Source organism: Silene latifolia, chromosome X, assembly GCF_048544455.1.
Source record: "Silene latifolia isolate original U9 population chromosome X, ASM4854445v1, whole genome shotgun sequence".
Taxonomy (NCBI): domain Eukaryota; kingdom Viridiplantae; phylum Streptophyta; class Magnoliopsida; order Caryophyllales; family Caryophyllaceae; genus Silene; species Silene latifolia.
In genome coordinates, this window is record NC_133537.1 from 57904335 (window position 1) to 57916038 (window position 11704).

The following is an 11704-nucleotide window of genomic DNA, read 5'->3' on the forward strand; positions in this document are numbered from 1 at the left end:
TAGGAGTGTCTAATAAAATGAACCCGGCATGAGTACAATAGGAGGTCGGTTTTGGCTGGGAAGGATCCCTCATTTCAAAACAAGAACCTATTGTTTCGGTTGGTCACTGCGTGGGTGGTTATGAGTCGGGAAACGCGAAGTAACAGGTTGCATGATTGTATGCGTGATATAAATTTTGCTTAGCATCTTGCATGATTTATTTACTAAAATGAAATGTTGCTTGATTAGATGTAGTTGTGATCGTAGTTTAATTCCTTGCCTTATATATATGGGTTCATTCAATGAATGATGATATGTGAAATGTGGCGTGATTACGTGTCTGCTATAACAAGTCGATAAGTTTTGCATGATATCGTTATGTATGATGTACATCTATCGTGTGAAAATTGGATGTGAGTATTCACATGTATAAAGTGCCTTATTGAATTATTATTACGTGTTAGAATGTGATTAGTAATGATTGATTAGTAGATTAGTCGCTAGTACGAAAATAATGTTTGTGGGTCGGGAATTGCAAACCATAGAGAGGCACCCAGCCGAGTACGAGCTAGTACTCGACCGAGTACCAGTCACTTGACCGGGTGAACCCTACCACTCGAACGAGTGGACCAATTTCCAGAAACTTAAAAATTTCTGGAAGTGAGTCACTTGACCGAGTGGAGAAGGCACTCGACCGAGTGGACTGTCACTCGACCGAGTGGACTCAGCACTCGACCGAGTGCCACTGTCTGGGTTGTGGATTTCGCAAGAGATTTGCATTATTGCCTTATTTTATCTCTTTATTCATTCATTCATTTAAGACCATATTGCTTGCAAACTTCATTTGTTGATTGTTTGTTGCTCGAATTCAAGTTTTTACCCTATTTTAGTCCCTTAAATTGAATGATTTCAACATGTATGCGATGTTTTCTTTCCTCTTATTTTCACAACTTTATTTTTTTTAAACCTGTGCTAATCCCTTCAAATTTTGCCGATTAATGACGTGTTTTGTTTGATTAATGATATTAATTACCTTTTTCGTCAATAATGATGTCAAGTATGAAATTTCATGTTGAATTTTACCAAAAAATGATCTCGAAAATATATGTTTCGGAGTCAACAATTTGATTTTTGAAATTTGTTGCTTGGTTAATTGTCTAACAAGGACCAAGGTTTAGTTGTTATTGCTAATTTTGTCGCACATTTAAAATTTTGTCTTGAAAACTTAACTAGGAAATTTTAAAGCTTTGATGTTCATAACTTAAGAGTAGATTTCTGTTTCATTTTCTAGTAACAGCAAGTATTGCATTGAATCAAGATTTCTTCTTAGAACGCTGCCCAAATTTTTTGAAATCCCATAGTACATATGAATGATTTTTTATTCTCGGCACTCAAAACATGATCTGCTTGTTTCTCGGTACTTAGTCCTTATTGATGTTGCATTGTGTTACATTAACCTAGGAGCCTTACCTTGCAAATTGCCTTAAATTTTGACAAGTATGTTCTTTATACCAAAAACATCGATTATATATTCCATTCTTATCTTAGTGTGTCATAAAACTGCAAATCTTATCTAAATGATGTTAGGCATGATTTTAAAATTTGAAAATTTTGTCATAAAGCTTTTCTTGATTCAATTGAGCAATAATAAGACTTCAATTTTGTTGATAATACTATGTATTACCCTAAATCGAGAACCTACCTAAGAATTTTGCTCAAAATTTCATATATATATATATATATATATATATATATATATATATATAGAGTGAGCATCCCATGAGTCTAGCATCTTAGATGAGTCTAGCATATCAATAAAAACCGTTGGATCTTATTGATCCAACCGTCCTGATTATGACACGTGTGTTAATTTAAAAAAAAAAAAAAACTAGGCGCGCTGATATAATAAGAACGACACATTCATTATTCATTATAAATTCACTTCCTTTTCTCTCTCTAAAACGCCTGTATCTCCCTGTAAAAACCGCTTCACGTTCTTTTTCTTTGGCAGTTAATTCACTAAACCATAAATTTTTTCCGTAAATTTTATTACATCAAGCAAAATCGCACTAATCAAGTGAAGATCATTATTATATTTACTCAGAACAATCGTTTCGAAGATGACGAAGAGGTATAAAATCGCTCTATTTCATTATATTGTTTTTAAACTTATTTCGCCCACGCATGTTGTTCTTTGTTGCTATTGTTGTTGTTATTGTTGTTGTTTTTAGTGTTGATTATACTCTTTTTTCTTCAAATAATCATCGACTTAGGGTTCCTATTTTGCTCAAAGCAGGAAATTGATTTTTCCGCGAAAAATTAGGTTATTATTGTTGTTGTTGTTATTGTTGTTGTTGTTAGTCTTGATTATAGTGATTTGAAGCGTTTATTAATTGATCGAAGAAAGAAATTGAGTTTTCAGTAAAAAATTAGGTTATTGTTGTTGTTGTTGTTGTTGTTGTTGTTAGTCTCGATTATAGTGATTTGAAGCGTTTATTAATTGATCGAAGAAAGAAATTGAGTTTTCAGTAAAAAAATTAGGTTATTACTGAGTTCTTGTTGTTAATGTTTTGTTGTAATTGATTTAGGTAACTGTTTTGCTCAAGAGAGTAAGCGATTTTCTGCGTTCTAGTTTTTCGCTTCAAAATTAGGGTTAATGATTTGTAATAAATGAGCAATTAATGTGTATTACCGTTCTGCTTTCGATTGATTTATTTGTTCGTCGTGTTGAGTTATTTGTGATTTGCAGGGAATGTTCATTTTCCTGAAGTTAATAATATTTACGAACAAATCTCTGAGAACAATATTATCGTAAAAGCTGTCATAGTAAAAGTGTATCCCCTATCGTTTTAAAGAGCAAACAATTGTTTCGTAATGATTGTTCTGTAGTTTTATATTAAAACAATTGTTTGACAATACTTGTAACATCTGTCTCATTCTCGTGAGGATACTATCATTCTTATTCCATTCCACATTCTTTCTAAGACTCGTCCACCATCATTCCTCTTCGGTTTAATAGCCATTTGTAATTGTTTTAGTTTTAATGTTATTCTGTTTTGGTTTTTTGATAAACAATCTCGGAAAGCGAGAGGTAGTACACGAAAAATCGCGTCGGTAAGAAGGCCAAAGTGGAAGCATCGGAAAAGAGGCGAGCAAAAAAGCGCCGACACGAAGCCTTCCAAACCGTCAAGAGAAAAACGTCGAAGCATCTCATGCTGATCAGTATGTCCCTATAGCAGCAGTACCAAAGGAGCAGGCTGCGAATGTTCCGATCTAGCAAAGTAAAAAAGAAACCAATGTGCCGCCGAGGAAGAAGAAGGCAGAAAAGCCGTCGCATGATGTACCGGTGTTGTCGAAGGAGCAATCGGTGCCCATTGAGAAGCAAGCAAGTGCACCTCCTCAAAAGGCAAAGAATCGTGCCAACGTCAAAGGCGGCGACTAAGCAATCAAAATCGGTTGCAAAGGAGACAAAAGAAGAGGTGCCCAAAAAGTTATCAGAATAAAGAGTCGACCAGAAAAGCAAGAACGGCCAAATCTGCAGAGTTGGTGACAGAAGAGGTGGCAAAGAAGGTGCCCAAACAAAAGACGGCGGAGAAGGTTGTACCAAAAAAGAAAGTTTCAGCGGCAAAAGAGCCAATAGCAGAAAAGCTAGTAAGCAAGAAAGAGAGCGTGAAGGTGTCTGTAAAAAAGAAACCGACAAATGCAAAGTGCCAAAAAGGTGGCGAAACAAAGAAACCAGTACGAGTAACAAAAAAGAGACCTAGAGATAAGCCCATGTCATCTGAAGATGAAAGTGATAGAGATTATGAGGTTTCGGATGACTCGAGCGTCAGCTCCAAAATGTCGAAGAGGGCTAAAACAGAGAAGAGACCAGCCAAGACGGTGGTGAAGGCTGAAAAAGAAGAGGTCTTAAAAAAGTATGTGTCTTTCTAGTGGCCAAAACTTGTATGTTTAAAGTTTCAGTTTCAGTGTTACAGTAACACCTATACTGTAACATTTTTATGCTGTTTAAGTGCTACTGTATCAGATGTACTATAACATTGTCGATTATACTTGTTTGTTAATTGATCTGAGAAGGAAATTAATTTTCCATTAAAAAATTAGGTTGTTGCTGTTCTTGTTGTTATTGTTGTTGTTTGTGTCGATTATACTGATTCGTAATAAATTTAGCCTAACTGTTTTGCTCGAAGTGAGTAATTGATTTTCTGCGTTCTAGTTTTTCGATTCAAAATTAGGGTTAATAATTTGTAATAAATGAGCAATTAATGTGTGTTACCGTTCTCCTTTCTACTGATTTATTTGTTCGTCGTGTTGACTTGTTTAAAGTTTCAGTGTTACAAAGAACACCTTTTTCGTATCCTTGTTTTGTTGCTTTCTTTACTGCTGGTTTGTTGGCATAAAATTATGTCACACTTTGTTTAAGCAAAGTGGAGCTAATTTACACTTCCTTAATACAGGCCGGATAAATACCCAACTAAGTGCAGGGCCCAGTCGTTGGTCGATGTTATGAGCAAGTTTACCGTAAAGTAAAAGAAAGCCATTAAACAAATTGGTTTTGGAGGACTATTGAAGATGAATATATCAGTAGTCCCTTCCGGGCTAACAGACTTGCTTGTTGAGGCTTTTGATTACGACAGTTTGAAGGTTCATGTAATGAAACAGAGGAGTTTGTCTTTGTCACAGTATGATGTTCATGACCTATTTTTTGCTAGGTGAAGGGTAATAATGTGGTCTTGACCGCGATCGGTCGCGGATCCCATCTTGAGGACACTGAGTTAAAAAACAAATGGAGAAGGAAGTTCAACATCTCTACAAAGACAGAACATCAAGCTAGATTTGGTGACTAGTTGGTTTAAGAATAACAAGGGTGCCTGCGGTGATGAGTTCAAGCAGATGTTCGTTCTTTATGTGCTCTCCACTTTTTTAGCGCCCACTCCAAATTATTCTGTTGATTTCAGACTGTTGAAGGCTGTGGACGATGTTGAAAAAATAAAAGGTTTTAATTGGTCAAAGTATGTCTATGAGAAGGTAGTTGAGGGTGTCAAAGGGTTGAAGACAGGAACGGTTAAGTGTCTTTATGGGTGTATTGTGGTGCTGCTGTTGGCCTACATTCACCGGTTTGAGTTCCATGGCGAGGTAATACCAACTGACTTACCTCTGATACAGCATTGGACAGATGAAAGTCTTTCAAAAAGAGTCAAAGACAAAGGAAAGATTGGTTGTCTAGGAGCTGATGAGATGTCAGAAACTGTCTATCCTATTTGCCTTGGCAAGGGATCCCCATTTGAAGGTAATGTGGCAATCGTCGGTGTAATATAAATCATCGTAATATGGTCACCGTAATATCGTTATTGTAATGGCTTTCCTGTAATAACATTACTGTTACCTTACTAGATTGTTAATTATTAATATTAATTACTAATTACTAATATGTTTCTGTAAATAGGATGGGCAGAATCTGATGAAGGTGAGGATGACGAGCCAGTTTTTCTTAAGAGTAGTGAGGGAAGGGAGTACATCTTGATGGAGAAGCTTCCGGCATTGAAACAGAATCCGAGTTGAAGGAAAAAGTGTTAATGTGAGTTGTTTTTATAAATTTAATTGTCTACAATTGTTACAACTCCCAAATCTGGTATCTAATTCATTTCTTTCTGTCTAGTTTATTGACTTAGGAGACCGACCTGATGTTGCTGATGTATAGAAGGGATTCCAACCTTGTTCACGAGAGATTTGCTCAGCGACTGAAGGTTTTCGAATCAAAGTAAAGTAAATCACCACTAAAGCCCTGAATACCTTAAATATGCCGATGATGTTGTGCGAAAGGCTGAATCGTTGAAGAGGAGGGCGAATGACTTCCCGGTATATACAAGGTCCAAAGTCTGTAGGAAGTTGGAACCATTTCCAACAGAGAAAAGTCCTAGGACAGTTAAGTCAGAATCCTGGTAAAGGAAGTATTGAGCGATTTAAGTGAGCAACATCATGAAGAAGATGATGAAGAGGATGAGGAGGTTCATGACGAGGACAGGCAAGATGAGATGGAGGACGGAGTGCAAAGTGATGATGAGGACGGGACTGATGATGGCAACGATGATGACGGGACTGATGATGCAGAGGATGATGATGAGGACGGGGATGACGATGGCGGCGATGTTGAGAGTCGTCTTAAAAACAAGAGGCTTCAAGTGGGTGGCACGGACATAGATAACGATGAAGAAAGTGCCAATGAGGAGGAAGACGATGAAGAGGATGAAAAGGAAAAGGAGGATGAAGAGGAAGAAGACCAAGAGGACAAAGAGGAGGATGTAAAGGATCTTTGAAAGCCAACGGTGAAGGTAATACATCGAGTAACATGATATTCTTGTTATTACTTTTAGTTATAGTTTTACAATAACATTTTATTCTTTGTAATATTTTATATATATTAATAGTTAGTAATATAATATTCAATTACTTACTTGTGATGCAGATGAAGAGGATGATGCAGAGGAAAAGGATGATGCAGATGAAGACGATGATGCAGATGAAGAGGATGAATCTGGCAAAGGTCAAGAGGATGACGGAGATGAAGAGGAGGAGGATGATAAAGAAGAAGAAAATGAAGACGACAAAGAGGGGAGTGGCGAGGATGATAAAGATGCATCTGATGAAGGTAATATAGTAACAATACTACAATAATCTAATCACTTGCACTAACACTGTTACATGATCGCTGTTATAGAGTTTTTATTTTACAAATAATTACTAATAATCAATTACTTTCCTTTTAGATGAAAACGATGATCTTTGATGAATATGATGCGTCGGGCGGTGGTGACAAAACAACTAGCGAGCCAGAAGATGGATCTAGTGAAGGTAATAGTGTAATGCTGTTATAGGCTTTCTGTTACTGGGTGCTTTTTTAATAAACAATTTAGTAATATATTTTCATTCATTATCTATTACACAGATGACAAGGAAGAGGCCGAAGGTGATGCATCAGGCCAGCCTGAAGATAACCCAACTAGTGAGGCAGGTGAAGAGGCATCTCCTGAAGGTAATTGAGGAATCTATTTAAACTCGTTGTGTTAGAGGATGTAACTGTAACAATGTTACTGTGACGTAATTTTAACAGAAATTTACAGTGTATCTATTGTGCCTTTTTTGGTTCAAAGAAAAATTGTTAATATATATTGAATCCAATTACCTGTGACACAGATGACGAGGAAGAGGTGGAAGTTGATGAATCATGCAAGCCTGAAGACAACCCAACCAATGAGGCAGCTGAGGAAGGATCTCCCGAAGGTAATAGAGAAATCTATTTGCACTCGTTGTATTAGCGATGTAACACTTTAGCATCGTTATTGTAACATCTTTGTTATAGTAACGTTATTCTTGTGTCGTAGTTTTATCGAAGTTTGAGTGATATATATATTCAATTATCGCTACACGGATGACAAGGAAGAGGCCGAAGATGATGCATCGGGCCAAAGTCAAGAGAACCCAACAAGTGAGGCGGTGAAGAAGGATCTTCGAAGGTAATTGAAGTAGCAAATTTCTGAAGAACATCGTTAGTATAACTATGAGGCATTGTTGGTCCGAAAAACATTAGTAATTTATATTCAATTCAATTACTTGTGCCACAGATAACAAGGAAGAGGCCGATGATGATGCATCAGGCCAGGTTGATGACCAACCAACCAGTGAGGGAAATGAAAAGGAAGATGACGATAAAGATGAAGAAGAGGATGATGGGAATGAAAAACCAGATGAAGAGAACAATGATGATAAAGATGAAGATAATCTTGGCGATATAAACGAAGATACTTGATAAGGAGGATGAAGCAACTGGTAATGAAGACGCCGATGGGAATGATGAAAAAGGCGAGGAAGGAGAAAAACCGGTGAGGTCGATGATGAGACAGTTGGCGGCGAAGAACCAATAACTACTGCTGTGCGATCGTCAGGTAGCGAGAAGATGACGCGATGATGAAGTTGATATTGTCGATGATTGCGATGATGAGATCCTGTATGACAATTACGACGAAGATATCTGGCGACCACTATTTGTTACATGTCGAAACAATCAAGACCGGATGCGCATGATGGATCCTCGCTACTACCTGCACAATCGAATGTGGCCTACCAGCTCGGATCTAACACTTGTGTCCAAGACTATGATAAAACACAAGGAGATAATGGCGCCTATTCTTGAAGTTAGGAAAGAAACAATTGACTATTGTTTTATCGACGATGACGAAAACCTCTCAGATACGTGAGTACTTTATTTACTCTTGCACTGTGATAAACAAAACATTTTACTTTGCAAGTGAATACTGTTTCAACTGAATAGTTGTTACTATTAAACTGTTACTCTATTAAAAGGTGTTCTGACTATTACATATCATTTTTCAACAGGGAAAGGCTTGTCTCGTATGGGAAGTATCACTTCATTCCAAGGGAAGATTTAATTTCATTGGCTCCTGGTGAGCTTATTTATATAATGGTGACTGAATGTTGGTCAATGTTGCTCAATGACCTCATCTCCAGAAAGGTAGCAAGTGATACACCATTGAGGATCTTCATGGGCTTGGGTCAATCTGTATGTTACTGTAATAAATAAATTTTTATTCTTATTTATTTTGTGTTTCTATAATGTTTATTGACTTTGTATTTATATTTATTTTTGTAGGACGCATTAGCAACTATGTCTGTTGGAAAACCCGTTCAAAACAGACATTTAGAAAGTGAAGTTTTGCTGTCCTTCACACAGTGGATCAAATACAACCCGAGTCCACTGAATTTATTTGTGATATGGTAAACCACATTCTTGTTAATAATTTTTTTATTCTTATATAAGTAGAGTGTATAGAAGTTCTGTTTAGCAATGATATATATCTGCTCAATTGCAGATATTCATTCCACTCATTCTGGAGGACCACTTTTTCTGTGCTTGCATAAATTTCATGTCGAAAACCGTTGACTACCTAGACAACAAACCCTTATATGCCAGATCCCGAAAAGCAAAAATGGCAAGAAATGCGGTAAGTTTCTCTACTTACAGTAACAATGTTATACCTTTAAATTTCCATTAAAAAATTTGGAAATCATTGTTACAGTAACATAGATACAGTAACAGTATTACTTTTTGTGCAGGCAAATATCATGGGGAAAATGTTGTCAGAAATGCAAATTGCAAAAGGCTCCAAAGTGGAAAGTTTCCCACTTCAGAATGTGAAATTTAAATGGCAGAGCATTGCAAAAAATGTGGATTGTGGGGTTTTCATGATGATGCACATGGCTTTCTACACGGGGAAGGTTTTTGACTCTGAGCTGGGGGATGAACGGAAAAGAATGTTGTACCGTGCTGAAATATGTGCAATACTTGTTCTTAGCGACTTGAATCAAGTACGAAAAGAGGTGCAAGGGAGGATATCAAAATTCAGGAATGAAAGGGAACAGCTGAAGGAAAAGCTGCTGCAAAAAAGAAGGCTGGAAGAGAAGAAGGAAAAAAAGGAAGAGGAAAAAAAGGAAGAGGAAAAAACAAAGAAGCCACAGGAAAAACAAAAGGAGGAAGAGCCCAAACAGCCGAGGGTGAAGTCGGTTGCTTACAAGCGTTCTCCTAGAGCAATTGGTGAAGATGAGGAGATAATATTTAAATTTCATAAAGATGATGCTATGGGATGTTCTCTAGGTCACGGTGAAATTGACGGTGATATATTCCTAGTCTCTGAATTTATGAGAGCAAATCAGAAACTGCTGTCCAGTACAACTAATCTGAGAAGGCACGTTCTTGATTATGCGTTTATGGATGATATCGACTTCCACAAAAGGTAAAATACTTGTTGTTACTGTGAAAGTATTCTTTGTTACCTTTGTTTTTCGTAAAAGTGGTTTTTAAACACTATTTATGTTACTGTTTTTCTGCGAAAACTCTTGAGTAATCGACTCTTATGGTTTATAACGGTGAGATCCTGGCTGCGTTTGGAGACAACAGGAGGTTGACAAGAGCTGATATACTCTCACTACGTCCTAGGAGTCACACAAATTGGATGGTGTTTGAATGCTGGTCTCTACTCTTGAATTATGTCGAGAACAGCAAAAGAGGCACAAGGGCAGCAGGGCCAACCATACTTTACTTAGGACTAGGTCACATGGTAAGTTGCATCGGTGTTAAATGTCTGCTTCTGTTCAATAACATATGATTCTTTTACAAGGGAAATCTAACCCTTACATTTTTTTTTTTAAAAACTACAACATGCTCTACTTGTTGTGATGCAGGAGGATAGTGAACAGTCTGATATAAAGAACGAGTTGTTTGAAATTTGGGATAATTTCATCAACGCGAGCAAGGCAAATTACAGACTTGATGCCGAACTTATTTTTATACCTTGTTTGGCTGGCTATCACTACTTCTGTGTGTGTATTAATTTCCTCAACAAAGATATTAGTGTGATCGACAGTCAATCGTATGCTAACTGGGAGTCTTCATTCACTTACGACATCGCAATGGCAGCAGTAAGTCCCCTGAGTTGTCGAATTGTATGTTTACGATTTGATTTGATTTGAGTGTTACGATGTAATCGTATCTTTGTAACATTATTATGTTGTTTCAGTGTTTCTTGTTACACCTATCTTTGTAACATTGTTGATTACTCAGATTTCTTAATTGATAGTAAAAGGAAATTAATGTTCTGTTTCTGACAGGCGGTTGCATGAGTGACTACCTGGACACAAAGGGCGACGTGAGGGTAACTGAAATGCTCCGCTATCCTGTGATAAATGTGAAGTTTAAATGGCAGAAATGGGCTTCCATATTTGAAGAGTCAGCCTGTATCACTATGACAGCCGTCTCCAATTTTTTGGGATATGCAAACAAGTCTTCTTTGCTCAACAACACATTTTATCGGCGGGCATGTGCTTCCCAAATTGCTGCATGTTTGCTCATGGCTGACATCAACAAAATACGGGCTGAATTGTTGGACGCTGTTGAAATCTTCAAAAAATCAAAGAAAACAATGTGGCCAGATATAGCTGCAAGGAGGGAAGCCGCTAGAATGCTCAAAGGGAAGGCAACGGAAGATGAATTGTCAGACAAAGAACCACCAATTGAGAATGAACCGAAGCCACTCAACACCGAAATGCCTGTACTTCGTTTTAAAGTGAAAATCAAGTGATGTACTCTAAAACAATGTTACTTTAACAACGTAATAGTGGCTGTCATAGACAGTGGAACATATTTTCGAATATTTTGGAATATATTACAAATAAGTTTATTCTTTAATAAAGTAACTTATTATATGCGAGAATTCATTAACTATGTTCTTCAGAATGATGTGATGTGATTTCAAGAGTGAAGAGAAAACATAATTTGACGTTCAATTCTTCACTCAATTGTTATAACTGCACTTCATAGGGAATACGAAACATGGGTTGGATAAATTTCATGTCTTATTTTGTCTTTTGGAATTCAAAAATTAACTGTTTTTTTAAAGCATTTAATTTTGAAAACAATTTTTAAAATGTTAGTGTTTTTTTTTAAACAAAAAAAGTCGAGACAAAATGAAAATAATGTTAGTGTAACACTGTGATAGTAATAAATGAAAATTATAATAAAAGATTTTGACGCTTTGAATTCTCCACTATGCAAAAAGCATTTATAAACTGGACTTAATTATGGGGAACATGCACGTGCTTAACATCAATCATCATTTAAAAACAGTTTTCAAAGCAGTTAATAAAAGTGGTT

General features: G+C 36.7%; 1 protein-coding gene across 1 annotated transcript; it reads left to right on the plus strand.

Moving 5' to 3' along the window:
- Window positions 1–8872: 8872 nt before the first annotated feature.
- Window positions 8873–9792, plus strand: LOC141617419 (uncharacterized). The gene is made up of 2 exons (XM_074434617.1): window positions 8873–8999; window positions 9112–9792. Exons 1-2 carry the CDS (start codon window positions 8922–8924, stop codon window positions 9790–9792), a joined length of 759 nt encoding a protein of 252 aa, XP_074290718.1. The 5' UTR covers window positions 8873–8921.
- The last annotated feature ends 1912 nt before the right edge of the window (window positions 9793–11704 follow it).

Excerpts from the sequence above, each read along its gene's own strand:
- LOC141617419 (XM_074434617.1), top strand. The coding sequence starts at position 8,922 with ATGTCGAAAACCGTTGACTACCTAGACAACAAACCCTTATATGCCAGA. Across the intron at positions 9,000-9,111 it reads CAAAAATGGCAAGAAATGCG|GCAAATATCATGGGGAAAAT; the intron begins GTAAGTTTCTCT and ends CTTTTTGTGCAG.